The sequence below is a fragment of the Ursus americanus genome, chromosome 13, assembly GCF_024610735.1.
Source record: "Ursus americanus isolate L20-20 chromosome 13, mUrsAme1.1.p, whole genome shotgun sequence".
In the NCBI taxonomy this organism is placed as follows: Eukaryota; Metazoa; Chordata; class Mammalia; order Carnivora; family Ursidae; genus Ursus; species Ursus americanus.
The window spans coordinates 54,656,292-54,673,498 of NC_142139.1; the positions used below are offsets into that span (position 1 = coordinate 54,656,292).

Below are 17,207 nucleotides of genomic sequence, written 5' to 3' on the forward strand. Positions count from 1 at the left end.
GTATCCAAAAGCAGAAGACAGTTGTATAGTCACCCATACAATGGAATATTGAGGAGCTATTCAAATGATGATGTAAATTCATGGTTATTAAAAAGGAAGAAACTATGAAGTTTACTCCCCCAAAAAAGTATACAACAGAACTGTTTGTGTGAGTCACAAATGAAAAAGATATAAAAGCTTCATCCAGAAGGGTAGTGATTACTTCTGATTGATGTCATTGTTTTTATTGTTACTAATTTGTATTTTCAAATTCATCTACCATAAGCAGGAATTGTTTGCATTAAAAAAAAAGTTTTAAGGAAAAAATGGCATACCACTTTTAGATATTTCAATGTCTTTTGGTAGAATGTTTTAACTATAATATAGACAGCTTCTGATTTTGACAAATTCTGTGTACATTATTTAAAGAGTATTGAACTACATGTACCCAAATATTCAAATGAGGTATGAGGGATTAAGTCTAGAATTCAGGTTGTGAAAAAGCCTTTCTGTGAAAGAAAAAATAATCAAAGGACAGACCCTCTCAGGTGTTAATTTTTAACAAGCAAGAAATAACCTAAAAAACTTCTCCTGTCCTTTTTAGACATGCTCTGCAGAGCCCTCAAGAGTTATGTGTCACTAGAAGGTCACACAGAGAGAATTCTATTCTATTAGAGATTGCATTTAGTTATTACACTCAACAGTGTCTATAACTGAGAAATAATGGCTGATGAGTGAAGTCATTTCCTGGAGGAGTATTTCATTCCACCGACCTCAGTGTCTATTGCTTTTTGATTAGCATATGTGCACTCCTGAGGGATTTCCAGGTTCTTCTTTAAAATCTTGAGTAGATTATTATGTTCAGCTTCATGTATTATTAGCCTTTGATCCATTTTTCTTGGAATTTTCTGCTTTTTTTCATACCTGTTCATAAAAATAAATTTTAAGTAATGAATAGTCAGATTTGGCTACCATAGTGAGCCCAAGATTTCCCAGATCCCCTCATCACCCAGACATTCACTCCTATATACATCTGTACTATTTTGACCCAGACTTCCTCCCCTAATATACTTCCTCATTAGCCTCTGGGACTTGGGGTCGTTCAGTAAACATTTCCCTATGTACCCATATTTTCCCTATTCTCCTCCCTCCCTCCTGTAAGTAGCCTTCTTACCAAATCCATTTCTCCCCAGATGACCTCATGTCCCCTTACTAAAGTGGTAATAGTTTTTCCTTTTTCAGCCTTCATGACACCAGTCTTGGAGATAAGTAGTCCCCCTTGCTCCATATTGCCAATTTCAGGCCATTGTCCTTCACTCCTTGTAATAGAGGCTACAACAGCTCTGAGTTTGGTTGCTAAGGAAGGGCTCTCAGCTATACTGTTCCCTGCAGAATTGTCCTCAATTGACAAGAGCTTCCTAGAAATGTCTGTGAGATTACAACCTCTCTTGGGAGAGAGGAAGAAGCCTAAGGCCAATAATTAACTAATATGAGGTACAAAAATCAGCCACCTGGATCCAAGCTGGGACAATTCTGTGATGCTCCCAGATCTCCCTATTGGACGAGGCTCAGGCAATATTCCAGCAAAACCCACATCCGTGCATATTTTCTTTACTTTCTCTCCCTCCCCTTTTATTTTTGCTTCCTTCACTTTCTGGCAGGTCCCTCATGAGTGCAACGTTTCAGTAAATCGCTTACAGAGGTAACCCCATCTCAGAGTGTGCTACCAAGGAATCTTACTTCAGACATGGTTGCATAAAACCTGGCTATGTCATCAGACCATATTATCCATTACCTCTCAGTGTAATGGCCTTTTACAGATACCCAGATCACTTACACTTTCTTTAATTTTTTTCACTTTTCTCTTAGCTGTGAATATAAGACAACTCCAAATATGAGAAGATGAGCTCACTTGTATCCCACCTCCAACTAACATTACACTTAACTCAAGGAAGAATAATATGACTATGGAAAGGCCTGGCCCTAATGTTTGCAGAGCATGGGGCAGAGTACTAATGGAGGCCCACATATTGTTGTTTAACTATAAGTTTTAAATCAAGGTAACAAACTGCCAAATAAAATATGTTCTCCCCTTCACCTTGACAAATATAGCCCCATAATAACGTGGAATTTAAAAGGGTGAGAATGAGCTCCAGGTGGCCATGCCTCCTAAGATTCATTGACTCCTAACATTATAGAAATAGACGCAGATAGAAGAGGGCCAGAGTGGTACTCTCCAAAACACACGCTCCCCTCTTACCCTCCATATAATGATGGTACTGAACAAGGTATTAAAACACCCTTTATATTTTTATAGTTTGAATTATTGGTCACTAATCCAATTTGAAATGATGGCTCCTAGTGCCCTGAAGAAAAGTTGTCTAAAGATCGGTTTATAGGGGCGCCCGGGTGGCTCAGTTGTTAAGCGTCTGCCTTCGGCTCAGATTATGATCCCAGGGTCCTGGGATAGAGTCCTGTACTGGGCTCCCTGCTCAGCGGGAAGTCTGCTTCTCCCTCTCCCACTCCCCCTGCTGGTGTTACCTCTCTCTGTCTCTCTCTGTCCAACACGTAAATAAAATCTTTAAAAAAGGGGGGGCTGGTATACTTCCTACGCTGTCCCTGTCTGGGCTCTTCACCTCCCACTACTTCCAAGGAAACAGCACAAGAGGCAGAGGGAAGATAAGCAGAAAGGTCAGCAGCAAATTACAGCTTGCTCTAGAATTTGAGAAATCTGAATCAGAGGAGCTGTAAAAGTTATGTCTACTTTGAAGAAATATCTGAGTTTGAATGCTCAGATTCATTTAAAAATATTTATGAAATGACTATTCCCTGCCAAGCAATGTGCTGACCACTGCAGATGAAAAGAGGAAAATACTAATAATGTAGGAAAAAGAAAGACAAGTGAAAAATAACAGTAGTGTATTGTAATAGCTGATCTACTAAATACTGAATATGTAACAGGAACACAGAAAAAAAGATTACTAAATTTAACTGGGGAATTACAGCAAGATTCAGAGAAGAGATAGCAAAATTATGAGTGTAAGCTTTGAGGGCAATCAGAAAGGAGTGTACTTAAAGCAGATGGGTCAGATCATGGAAAAACATAGAGGTAGAAGAACAGGTCATGTAAGAAGAACCATAAATGCTGAGTATTATTAGAGGGGAATGGTAGGAAGTAAAACTGGAAAAGTAGGGCAAAGCCCAAAACCTGCTGGCATACCAACAACATCCAAAAAATTTAGACTTTATCGTTGAAGCAAAGAAGAAGGAAGAAAGAATAGTGAACATTGAATAATTTAATCAATTTGAATGTTAGCAAGAGTAATTGTTAGCTACACTGGAGAGTAGTGAACCCTAAGGCTCTGGAGTCTAAAAAGAAGACCTTTGCAATCATTCAAGGAAGACATAATGAGCATCTACACCAGGCAGCAAATAAGATGGAGAGAACAATAGGGAGACAATAAACATCTTGGACTAGAGTTGCCAGGATTAGACATGAGAACAAGGAAGAGGAGTCAAAAGCAAAGTTCTGGCAAGCATAGAACTGACATTTCTTTCTTTTTTTTAATTTGTGTAATCCATTTATGTTCATTTTATTTTTTTATAGTAATTTTTTATTATGTTATGTTAGTCACCATACAGTACATCCCTAGTTTTTGATGTAAAGTTCCATGATTCATTACTTGCATATAACACCCAGTGCACCATGCAATACATGCCCTGCTTAATACCCATCACCGGCATTTCAATTTTCAAATTCATTCGATGTTCACTTATGTGACATCATGATAAATCAATGACACCTCCATGTTGTGACCCAAGACAACGTGTTTTGACTTTGTTCTGAGGGCTGACTGAGAGTTGGAGTCACATATGCTTATTTTTTTTTAAGATTTTATTTATTTATTTGACAGAGATAGAGACAGCCAGCGAAAGAGGGAACACAAGCAGGGGGAGTGGGAGAGGAAGAAGCAGGCTCATAGTGGAGGAGCCTGATGTGGGGCTCGATCCCATAATGCCGGGATCACGCCCTGAGCTGAAGGCAGATGCCTAACCACTGTGCCACCCAGGCGCCCCCACATATGCTTATTTTGAGGGATAAATATGTCAGGAACATAATCCGCCAAAGCTCATAGGCTGTGGTCCTGCCTCTTTGAAGTCTTAAATGAGACTCATCTATGCAACTAAAGAATATGTATATAAATATTATGACCACTTATCTTTATCCCATTTTCCGACCCAAATTAAGACAATTTGCAAATAAGTTCAAGCAATAACTAGAACTTCTTTGTAGCACATTCAACGTATGTTTCTGATTCGACCTGTGGAGTATTTTAACCCTTTAACCACTAATCTGTTTCATTAAATACTTACATTGTCTTTTGTTTCTCAATGGATTTTTGAACTTTTCGAAGTTTATTAATCATGTCATGGGCTTCTTTATCAGCTTCGGGAGGCCTTTGTCTCTCCTGCTTTTGCTTCAGGAAACGTCTCACCCATTGAGCTGTTTGTTCTACATCTCTTAAGCTGAATCTACAAGCAAATGAAAAGACCACTTGCCTTGAAAACAGTATCATAAATAAAATTCAAATCATATTTCCTTCTACTTTTAACATCCTGACATATACCTGTTGAGCTTTTAATATCTAACTTCATGAGTTTTATCCTGAATACGCACACAAGGTATTCTGGGTCAGCAGACTCCTTATTAACTACCTTACAGTAAACTGTAAGTTGCCCTCCTTGTATAGACCTTACCCGTGAGGCAACAGCAATTACAGCCCATGGAAATTTCTCCTATAAGAGTAGGTAAGACACTCCACAGGTAAGGGACAGAGAACAATGGATTTTCTCTATTTATATACAGAAAATGGATTGCCCCCCCCCAAAACCAAGATGAGAAAAAGAAGTTTAAAAACAAAAAAGAATTATGCTCTTTTATTTATTTGAATTGTTGTTGTAGTTGCTCTTGTATTTAATTCCACTCATATTTAGGTCTCCCCCCGATGGAATCAAAGGCCCTTAGCATTATATATTTATGAGTAAGTTTGGATTTCACAAATCTTTTGTGAATTTTAGAGACTCCTTTGCTTTTTTCCAGTTTTATTGAAATATAATTGACATGTAACATTGCATAAGTTTAAGGTGTACAACATGATGATTTGATACCTGTGCATATCACAAATTACCATAATAAGGTTAGTTAACACATCCGTCACCTCCTGTGGTTGCCTTTTGTGTGTTATTCTGGGAAGATTTAAGATCTACCCTTTTAGCAACTTTGAAGGATAAAATACAGTATTGTTAGCTATAGTCACCATGCTATGCATTATATCCCCAGAACTTATTCATCTTATAACTGGAAGTTTGTACCCTCTGACCAACATCTCTCCGTTTCTCTCATCCCTAACCCTCTGAGACCCTGGTAACCACCAATCTACTCTCTGTTTCTATGAGTTCAGCTTTTTAAGATTCTATATATAAATGAGATCAAACAGTAAAATATTGCTCTTAGGCAGGAATGGAGACAATGTTGGGTTCTCACCCTAACTTTTTGGATTGTGACTACTTCTTTCCAGAGACCAGATGAAAAGTAAACAAATTGGTATACTAGTAAAGTAAGGATTAAATAAATGGCAGTCTATGCCACATGGCAAGAAATTTTATATGGTAGACAATAAAATAATAAAGTTAGTAAACACTTAACACTTAAACATGCTATTTTCAGACGCTACTCTAAGTACCATAAATATAAGTATCCAAATCATAAATATATTAAACCATTTTGTACTCAGAATCACCCTATGAGGAAAACACTATTATTATCCCTATTTTGTAGATGAGAAAATGGATATATATATATAAACAGATTAAGTGATCTGCCCACGATTCCACAGCTTGTATGTGGCAGAATCTGGCCTCCAAGCCCATGTTCTTAGTCATGAAATCATGTTGCTTCTTTTTTTATTTTAATGCAATTTACTTCATCTAGGTGTACATTCTGTATGAAACGGCATAATTTTCATCATAGTACTTCGTGTTTAAAATCTAGATCACTTGGAAATAATTCTTCCTCTTAAGTCTCTCTGATAACCTATTTAGAATGAATGTGATCAAGATTGGACTTCTGTCAATATCATTTTGTAATACTGCATTAAGGGCTTTCGTAATTTATTTGTATTTAATTCTCACCCCAACCCTATGCGTTACAATTTTTATCACCTCGTTTTGCAAATAAAGAAACTAAGGTTCAAAGCCATTAAGGAGCTGTCTAGAAGTGCCATACTAATTGAGAGCAGAGGTAGGATCCCAATTGGGCCTGATCATGAAATGTGTGTTCTTAAGCACACACTGATAGTGTCACTAAACATTAAACGTGCTCCACACATTTTTTTCTAGAGACCAAACTGGAGAAGGCTGACAGGGACAATCATTATTCGATAAGCTCTCAGATGTACAGATTGAGCCCTAAAAAAATCCTGATTTATTGATGATCTGGGGCTACTTAGGATTAAATCAAACTGCATAAGACCAAGGATTTTCACAGTATGTTCTGCAGAGAGCCCAAAATTCCAAGACATGCCAAGAGTCAATTCCTCAAGCAAAATTAAATCTATGATGCTTTTGTGAAACATTTTCTCCTTTTTTTAAGTGTTGATGAATTTTAATGCATCAAAATTAAACATTAATTTTTAATTAAAGTTAAAAGACCATTACTTGAAAGAAATGCTCAACTTCAGTACTGATCAGAGTAATGCAAATTACAACAGTAGCAAGACATGATTTTACAGAAACAGAATGACAATCCCACAAGCTTGTGATGATAGGTCTAAATGGGAACCTCATGAACTACTGATGGGACATACGTTAAGAAGCCACATTAGAAAAAAAAGTCATGTTCCATTTATCGCATTAGTTTTCCCGTACTACAAAATACAGTGATCGTGCTCCTAGGTATAGTTTCCAAAGAAGCTTTTACAGGTGCACAAAACACTATGCATTCTATTGTACCCTGCCCTTTTTTTTTAATTGCAGTACAATTAACATACAACATTATATTAATTTCAGGTATACACCAGAATGATTCAATATTTGCATATGTTGTGACATGATCACGACAATCAGCCTAATTAACATCTGTTACCACACATAGCTACAGAATTTGTTTTCTTGTGATAAGAACTTTTAAGAACTAATCTCTTAGCAACCTTCAAATATGCAATGCAGTATTATTAACTATAGTAGCTATGCTATACATTACATCTCCATGACTTATTTATTTTTTACCTGGAAGTTTGTAACTCTTGACTTCCTTCACACATTGGGTGAAAATATTTTACTTCTTAAATGTTTTAAGTATTTACGTGTGCATGAACAATAAATAGTTATTTTTGGATTTCTATTTTGCAGTTAGGCTTTCAGGAATATCTCAGATACACAAAATTGTGTTTGTTTCTAAAATCTGTAGCCATGCTCTAAAGTTAAGTAGGTGAGTTGTGTAACTTCTTGGTAGTTCAGAAATTTATTTTCCTTGTCCCAACAACACAGATAAAAGGAACAATTGTATTGCAATCTCCAAAAGTTCCAAACACAACCATATGTTTAATTATCATCATTATTTTAAATGTATATCACCAATAATGATTCAGTACTATATGTCTATTTATGTGTAAAAAAATTTCATTAAACTTTGCCAGATGAACAAGATAATGAACCTTTATTTATTTGTTTGTTTGTTTGTTTATATCCGTGGCCTACTTAAACTTCCATGACCGAAAGTAGTTTAAAATCTTCTAAAATAAAGAAAGTATTTTATTCTGATCCCAGACTATGTGATCAAAGTTAATCCAGGATACAGAGTACTATCCATTTAATGAATATATTTTGGTATAACTTATGCCTCACCAAAACTGGATGATTACATTCAATTTTAAGCTATTTTTATGCTATAGCATATAAACTTTAGCAAGATAGCAGTGTCTCTAAGTTACAGTTCTCATAACTGTGAATTAAAAACAATAAAATACCCCACCAATAAATATGCTAACATGTTGTAAGGATACTTTAATTTTATGTGGGATATTTGTATGTGTAAACATTCAATTTATTTTTGCCAAGAACCTCAATAGTTACTGGAAATTTACAAGACCTAAATAAAAATATAATAGTTTACAGTAAAAAGATAAAAAATGGAGTAGGAAACTATTCAAAGGTAGTAATTTGTAATAGCACAAGTAAAAATATTTTTTAAGAACTGATATTTTTTAAGAACTAAATATTTTTTGAACTAGAAAGGTGCATTTTTTAAATATGCATTCTGATAACAAATGAGCACCAAAAATAGTTATGAATACTTTATTACAACAGTGAAGTTTGTGTCATTTTCCTCAACTTAAAAGAATAAGCCTGATACAAATTACAAACAAAAACTAATTAAATTAAATGACTTACAAAAAAAATAATGCCGGTAACTTTTCCATTTGCCTTAGCTTTTCAACGAGAAGTGGAAACATTCTTATCATGTTTTCTGAACTAGAAACTGACTCAGGACTAAGATTCCTCAGAACCATTTTGGCCTGTAGCAATGAATAAAAAAATTATTAGTTTTAAATTCTGCATAATAAAGAAAAGAATTACTACTTTTGGCTAAAGTATTTTCATAGTTGTCTAATCTATATTTCTGTGCTTCCTTAAAATAAAATATAATAAAATAATTATGAAAATATAACATTTTTTAAAGAACCATCAAAGAAATATACAAATCAATACACCATGGAACAACAAAAACAAAAAGATTACTATATATACATGCACACATATATGCAATTTAACATGCATTTATGTAAGGCACCACAAATCAGTCAGAAAGAGGTTGTTCAGTAAATGATTGCTGGTACCACTACAGCAGAAGTTGGGGTAAATCAGTTTCTCTCCATGGCATGTATAAAAAAACCACTTTCAAACTGAATGTTTTTAAATGACAAAATAAATGGAAGAAAATGTAAATTAATTATGTTTCTGAATGGGAGGAGATTACTTAAGTTAAAATGTAATGGAAAAAACTCAAATGAGAAAGTCTAATATATGTCACTCACCCAAAATGAGAAACCTCAATGTGTGACAATAAAACAAACTTTGAAATATAAAGACCATCCTCAACTTATTTAATATAAATATGCAAAACTTACATGACCCCAGGTGAAGGTTTTAATACACAAATAGTTCCCACAAATTGAATTAAAAATCACAAAAGAAAAAAATCCCAAGCCAAAAATGATAAAGGAGTAAAAAATTCTTCTGAGCTACTGTTACTATGATTTCAATCTCTTACTGCATCAAGAACACTGACTGTGGATAGTGACACCTCTGTTCTTGTCTGTTGTCACACTGAGAAAGCACAGAGGATTAAACAAAGAGCAATTTCCTTTTCCTCTTTCTATTCTATCTCAGAATACTAGACTTTCAGTTCGGCCTAAAGTCCTAAACTTTAAGTTGAAGACTAAAATAATAATAGTAATAATAATGATGATGATGATGATGGCAACAATGCAACTAAGAAAACAAGGAACATAGGGTTTTGCCAAAAACATGCGGAAATTACCTCCTCAGTATGGCCATTTTTAATCCAACTTGTGAATTCTGCCTTTAAGCTCTCTTCATATTTTCTAGCATCCAACTTTTTAACAACTATTTTATTCTTAAAATGAATGAATTTCTCTGGATCGAGCTCCTTGAAAAGAAATGCCACAAAATTAAATAAAATCACGCAAGAAAATCCAAAGATGTTTCTCAATTATGCATTTCATTTAACAGAATTACAAGCTTCTGGAGAGTACAGACTATCGAATGTCTTTTTACCAAATAGAAGATGAGAACAGACAGCAACTAGGGCATAAAGAGAAAAGGAGAGTACAATGAGAAAATGAAGGAATATGAATCCAAGATGTAAAAGAAGACTAAAATATCCTAGCATCCCAGAAATTGAAAGAAGTAATATCTTCAGGAATTCAATGGCATTACACCCCATTAAAGTAAAACACAATATGTTAGCAAGAAGATCTGAGAAGGGGTGATTTTATTTTGGAAACTACCTATAATTTTAAAAGATTAGATGCATATGACCAGAAAGGGTGAGACTTTGTCTTTCTGAACAGCAATGTTACCATCCACTATAATACAATTAATTCAAATTAAATGTGTAATTATTACTTACCTGGGCCCTGGGCCAGCTTTCCCAGAATTGAAACATGGTATCATAAAGCTGGATGGTTTCTCGAGGGGAAAGGGTAAGATCAGAAGGGAATCCGTACTTTTCAATCTACATTTAAAACAAAATTAAAAATTTTAATATTCTTTCATTCTATCTTCTATTCTGTCCTTTGCCCTGTGAACCTGGGTAAACTCTCTGAACTTGAGACTGCATTATATCAACATACTCCATGTCAATATAGTAACTGAATATGTTATTTTGGAATGTAAACATTATGTTCTCTTATTAATACTACTTGAAAGTGGGAAATTATTTTGCCTAACTAAATAACCTATCTGTAAGATAAATCCAAAAACCAGCATAATTTTTAAGATATAAATCTTATTTTGGGGGCGCCTGGGTGGCTCAGTCGTTAAGCGTCTGCCTTTGGCTCAGAGCGTGATCCTAGAGTTCTGGGATCGAACCCCACGTCAGGCTCTTCTGCTGGGACCCTGCTTCTTCCTCTCCCACTCCTCCTGCTTGTGTTCCCTCTCTCGCTGGTTGTCTCTCTGTCTGTCAAATAAATAAAATAAAATCTAAAAAAACCCAAAAAGATATAAATCTTATTTCTGTCACTAGAATGCTTGTGATTTCTTAAGTCTCTTAGCCTTTTATAGAAGCCTGAGTTTCTTCATTTCCAAAGTGGACAAGAATTCTGCTTGTGCCATAGATTTGTTGCAAGAATTAAGTTAGATAATGTATGTAATAAGTCTAGTGAAATACCTGGCATGTGGTTGATGCCTCAACTGTCAATGATCAACTTATAAGTCTAAATTTTTAAAATTGGTTTAATAACTCTGTGGCTAAAAGCTGGGAATTCAATTCAGTTGTTCTCCACTACATAGTAACTAATGAACTGGCAAAACCTAAGCCAGCCTACGTAGAAAAGGAAAAGAAATAAAAGGTCATAAATTTGTACCATCCTTCATTTGTAAACACAGTAGTATTACAGTATGATCCTATTTTGCAAACCATATCATCTCTAATGCCCCAAGTAATGGTAAGAATTGATCTGTACGAGCAGAAAGAGTCACCAGTTCTTTCAAGGACTTCCTGGGGCTGACAGCTCTCCAGGAGTGAGCAGCTGCTCCTCTGTGGCATGGTAATTGGCTGCAAAAGCCAAGCTCTGCTTTTTTGCCAAAAATAAGCCTCATATGGATTGAAGGGCAATCCTTCACCTCAGTTGGATTAAGGCCAGTTTACTTATCCTGTCCCACCCCTTCCCTTCTCAAACTATTTTTATGATGAAGCTGTAGGGGCAATGATCAGGGTGGATGGTTCTTCTCTTTCGGTTGCCATAATTTATTATGCTTTTTCTTGCCACTGAGTTCTTTCATATTAATCTGAAGTGTACTACACAACATCAAGAAAGGTCTGCTTGCTTTGTATTGCTGCTACTATACGAAACACACTATATAAACACATGCTTCACACACAGCTAGTAATGCCCAAGCCTTTGAGTTTATCCTCCATTCCTGCTGCAAAAGTCCAGAATTCTTGGGGCTCCTGGGTGGCTCAGTCATTAAGCATCTGCCTTCGGCTCAGGTCGTGATCCCAGCATTCTGGGATTGAGCCCCCTGTCGGGCTCCCTGCTCAGCGGGAAGCCTGCTTCTCCCCCTCACACTCCCCCTGCTTGTGTTCCCTCTCTCGCTGCCTCTCACTCTGTCAAATAAATAAATAAAATCTTAAAAAAAAAAAGTCCAGAATTCTTAAGAAGACTCATACAACAGCATGACCTTTGCAGAAGTCATACAGGGCCAGAGCACACTGTAGCAGTTCTGTTGCTTTCCAGTTACTCCATTAATAGCTACTGAAAACAGACAAAAGGCAGTTGGACCAAAATGCCAATCTTGCTAGGTACTCCAAATCACTGCACTCATTGCTACTTAAAGATAACTTGCCTGGAAACATCCTACACAAAATAAATAATTTTTTAAATACTATGCTGTTTTAAAAATGCCAGGTGACAATAGGGAAAGAAAAAAGGAGACAGAGAGAAAGGGACAGAAAAAGAAGTCTATTATTTATGTGTGGGTTATCATCTGTATTCTAAGTGTGGGGTGTGAGGTCACAGGAATTTTGTCCATACTTAACTTTTATTTAGGGTTCAGATTGGGCCATTGCCACACAAAAAAGAAACTTCTGTAATAAAATCTTATTAGAAAATTACCATGATTAGGATTCATTCAGTTGCTTTTAGAAGCCATTGCATCATAGCCCAAAGGCTATAAAATGATTCTCATCCATGCACTCATTCAGGTATTTGTCCAATAGATCATTCAGAATACTGTGATGATAGGGCAAGCTCTGGAGTCTATCTTGATTGCATCCTGGCCCCACCACTTACTTGTGGTGCAATAATGAGTTAGTTAAATGCTCTATGCCTCAACTTCCTCATTTGTAAAATGGGAATATTAACAAGACATCCATCCTAAAACTGTTGTGATGGTTAAAAGAGACAAAATACGTAAAATTCCTAGAACACAAAGTAAATGCTCGATTTAAGTTGGCTATCTTTACTTAACATACAGTTATTAAGCACCGTTTATATACAAGTTTTTTAGGAACTCATGAGGACACAGAATTTGTCTTCAAGGAGTTATTCTAGTAAGATAAAGAAGACATGCATATAAGCAACTTTAGCAGTAAGCTGATCATAATTGGTGTCATACAAGAAATACAGACAAGGTGCTATGGAGATAGCATGACACCCACCTAAGGAAGTCACAGAAGGACTCTGAAGATGTTTCACATTAGAAGAGTCACAAAAGATAAACAGGGTCTGAACAACTGGCATTTGGCATCTGTGGTGAAATACTCCAGGAACAATATGAATCATGAAGGCCTCCAGGTAAAATACATCAGATTTTGGGGCCAGGTCAGAGAAGACCTAGGAAGCCAAGCCAAGGAACTGTGGATTTAGTCACTTCCAAAGGAAAGCCATTAAGGCTTGGCAAGATCATAATTATGTTTTAGGAGTTTTACCTGACAACAGAATTTGGAATATATTCTACTTGCTAGGTTTTGAAAGGAAGGCAAACTACTGATTATCACTTTGAGAGGTAATAAGAGCTTGAATGGGTCATTCCTAAGAATAGGATGAGAAAGGAAGAGAAATATGCAAGGAAATTTAAGAAATCTTTCTCCACAGACACCCCAATGCCCCAAATGATATCCTAAGACCTCCACTTTATTGATTCACTACCAAAAAATCATGTTATGATTGTTACGTTAGTGAAATGTCTTTTCCTTATTTAACCTAACTGGCAGTGATCAGATTTTCACATGTACTAGGAGCTCCCCACATAGAGTTGTGCACTGAGATAGTGTCACAAAGGTGGACAGAGAGACATGGGTACTGAGAAGAAGGAAAATGGGCAAGATAATGTCCAAGAATAAATAAAATTAACCAAAAAACTTCAGGTTGAAATTTTAGTCATTTTCAAGCTTTGCGGATCCAGACACCACTGAGGGTTCATTGAAGACTACAAAGTTATTTTTGTTATTTTTTAAAAACCAATGTTAATAAATACTCTTCAACCCTGAGAAAGGAGGATATCCTGCCATTTGAAACAACATGAATGTACCCTGAGCACATTATGCAAAGTTATACAGAGATAAGTCAGGCAGAGAAAGACAAATAACAGCATACTATCACTTATACGTGGAATCTAAAAGTCAAACTCATAAAAAACACAGTAAAATGATGGTTTTCAGGGAATGTGAGGTGGGAAGGTTAAGATCAGTGTTGTTTGAAGGCATAAACTTGCAATGAGTAACTACAACAGAGAGACTTAGTGCATGGCATAATAAATATGGACAGTAATATTGTAGTATAATTATATAATGTGAGGTGCTAACTATTGCTATTACAATTATTTTATAATATATAAATACAGCAAATTAGCATGTTATACACCTTAAATTTATATTATGCTATAGGTCAAATACATTCAATATACAAAATAAAGAATAAAGTTAAATATCTGTTATAAAGTATCTATACTACAATTCTCTTAAGAATCAACTAGGCAGCTTTTCAATTATAATATATATACAAGTAATTTATATTACACAGAACAAATATGGCTAAAATATTACTTACATGATCCGTTGTTAGTGCGGCACATGGGTGGAAATGATCAAAATAAATGTCATGATGTTTTATTGAACATATATGCTTCTCTAAATCATTGTATCTCTCTCCATAGAGCACTAACAATGAAGAGCAAGAATTTCCAAATCAGTGGACGCATAAGGACTGCAATGATTTTCAAGTAAAAGAAAAATTCCAAACATACCAAGTCTAACTTTATATGATTGCTTTATTTGGAAGTAATCTTTGGGAGAATTGGCATAACGGCCAGCATTTCTTTTAAAAGCAGTATTTTTTCCCATTGTATTGTCTTCTTGTTTCCAGTAGTGTTTTACTGATTGTAGCCACCTTAAAAAATAAATTTACATATTATGTAGGCAGTAATATAGTACTATTCCTGTGACATTTAAAAATTGTACTTAAAGGAATAGGCCCTGGAGGCAGACTACCTGAGACTGAATCCCAGCCTCCTTACTGCTGTCCGTGGCTCTCGGTTGAGAGTCACATTTACATTTACATTCTTTGTGCCTCATTTCCCACATTCTGCATTCCATAAAAATGGAAATAATAATAGTAGTAATAGAAATACGATTTAATAGTAGTAATGGAAATAGTAAATCATAAGGGCTGTTGGGTATTTAAGATAAATTACTATTTGCAAAACACTTAGCATAGTGCCTGGCACATAGTAGCCTTTGCTATAATTGTTATAGCAACAAGGCAAAATCTATCCCAATGAAAAAATGTTATGGGCTTTTCAATTAATAAGGCTTTGCTATCTTTCTAAACATCTACAAAGTGGGACAATAGAAGAAATCTCAAGGTCTGTGGCAGGGGATGTCATTATACTATTTCATTTTTTATTTCTTGCTCAAGGACAAAAAAAAAAAGGAACATAGATCTATCACTGCTGGTGAACTTTTTTGGACGAACGGAAGAAATTTTCTACTCAATAGCAGATCTGGCTGGGATAGTCCTTGATTTTCCTTTATTGAGTGTGGCCTTTCTCAGCACCTGCCAGGAGGCACTGTAGATGCTCTGTTGCTTGAATAGCCAGAGATAAGTTAATAAACTCACCAGAAAGTTATGAAACTCTTCAGAACCTATATAGAAAGTATAAAATTTAAAATAGAAAAGCATTTATCCAAATTGGAACATAATGCCTACTCAGTGAGATGCTCCGGGTTACTTATGGTAGCTGAAAGAGCCAAAAAGGGACATCGGATCATGACAAGGAGATGCTCCCAGACTTCTGCTCCAATTTCTCCGCCAAGACAATGGACCTATTAAAGAAAAAAATTTCTCCTTTAAAAAGCTTATTTTAAAATAGCAAATGAAAATAAGACACAGAAGCTCAAATCATCATACATAGTTTCATGTTACCAGGCCAAGTTTATATAAATATCCACAAATTAGGTGATGGCAAATCGTGACACAAATTTTCTTCAATCGCCATAACCAATCCATCAATAATTCCTCTTTCTCTTACTTCAAAAATTTCTTTCAAATCTATGCGCTTCTCTCCATGTCTACTGCCACCCGAGCCACCATCACGTCTCAGCTGCACTACTACAATATCCCCCACCACCTAGCTTCCCTCAGTGCCCCCTACATTCTTCTAATCACAGCCAAAATGATATGTCTAAAAGACAAATTAGATCAGTCCATGTCCTTAATTAAATTTCTTCAATATCTTCCTTTGCATATGGAACAGAATGTTAACTCCTTAACAGGGTGTACATTATACCTCACATAACTTGGCCCCCTCTTGCCTCTCTAGCTTCGTATCAAGTCATTCTGCCCCATAGTGCTCCCCCTCTGCTTAGAACATACTGGACTTTTCTGTGTTCCTTGAATACACCTTTCCTACCCCAGAGCTTTCACATGTATCATTCCCTCTGCTTAACCCTCTCTATTCAGCTTACAGAGTTCAGGCGAATGTCACTCCATTAGAAGGACTTCACTGACTGCCCACTCCAGGGTTGCCCTCCTACAGCCTTACTGCCATTATCAGTCATGCCAGCCCACTTGCTCTGTATATATATAAATAAATATATAACATATATTATATAAAATGGATATATAATATAGTATTTAATAAATATATAATATGCTTTATATGCTTTGCATGAATATATAAATATAATATATAATTCTATAAATATATGTCATATATAAATTACATATTATATAAATCTATATTATATAAATAAAATATATAATATATAAATCAAATATATAAATATTTAATATATATTTATATATAACATAGTAACATATATTTTATATTATATAAATATATTTTAAGTGTATTATTAAATATAATTATAAAAATATAAAATAAAATATAAGGATAAAATGTTATAAATATCATTTATAAATATTATAAAATTTCATAACATTTATAAATACTATAGAAATGTTACGAATATCTTCCATTCGTCCCTATAATTCTCCATTATTTTCTATCCTGCTCTCTTTGGCCAGGGAAACGGACCTGTAGAGATTACTTTAAAGTGACTCCAGAGCTCTCTGGTTCCCCTGGACTTGGCCAATGGAGAGCCTTGGCAAGGGATCAGGAGATGTGAGGAGAATGAGGTCTTTATTTCACTGGATCCCTTCCTGAAAGTTTACCTTGAACTAGCTATGTCCCTCAACTAAGTAAGTACTCACAATGTGGCTACTTCAGAGTCTCTTTTTGCATCTCAGTAACTTCTTCTTTGACTTGTCCCTTTAAGCATAGGGGTAAGTTACTAGCCCTGAATTACTGTACTAACCTTTAGTTTCCCTCACACACACTTGGAAAACTCTCTTCTTGAATTGTTGTGTTTTGACTGTGCCATTTGTTTTCTGTTGTGTCGATGACTGATAAAATAACTCACA

At 35.4% G+C, this 17,207-nt stretch overlaps 1 protein-coding gene across 4 annotated transcripts in view; it reads right to left on the reverse strand.

Annotated features, from left to right (window-relative positions):
* Window positions 1-17,207, reverse strand: part of LOC123793167 (putative ATP-dependent RNA helicase DDX60) — a 102,366-nt gene that overhangs the window by 42,110 nt on the left and 43,049 nt on the right. For all 4 annotated transcript variants that reach the window (XR_015726517.1, XM_087866568.1, XM_087866566.1 and 1 more), the window contains 8 exons: window positions 15,492-15,607; window positions 14,530-14,672; window positions 14,334-14,443; window positions 10,193-10,297; window positions 9,581-9,709; window positions 8,431-8,555; window positions 4,354-4,512; window positions 753-903 (listed from right to left, as the gene is read on the reverse strand). Coding sequence is in view for 3 of the 4 variants with exons in the window: in XM_087866568.1 (XP_087722694.1) it covers window positions 753-903; window positions 4,354-4,512; window positions 8,431-8,555; window positions 9,581-9,709; window positions 10,193-10,297; window positions 14,334-14,443; window positions 14,530-14,672; window positions 15,492-15,607 (1,038 nt within the window). In the remaining variant the exon portion in view is untranslated. The remainder of the gene's footprint in view (window positions 1-752; window positions 904-4,353; window positions 4,513-8,430; window positions 8,556-9,580; window positions 9,710-10,192; window positions 10,298-14,333; window positions 14,444-14,529; window positions 14,673-15,491; window positions 15,608-17,207) is intronic.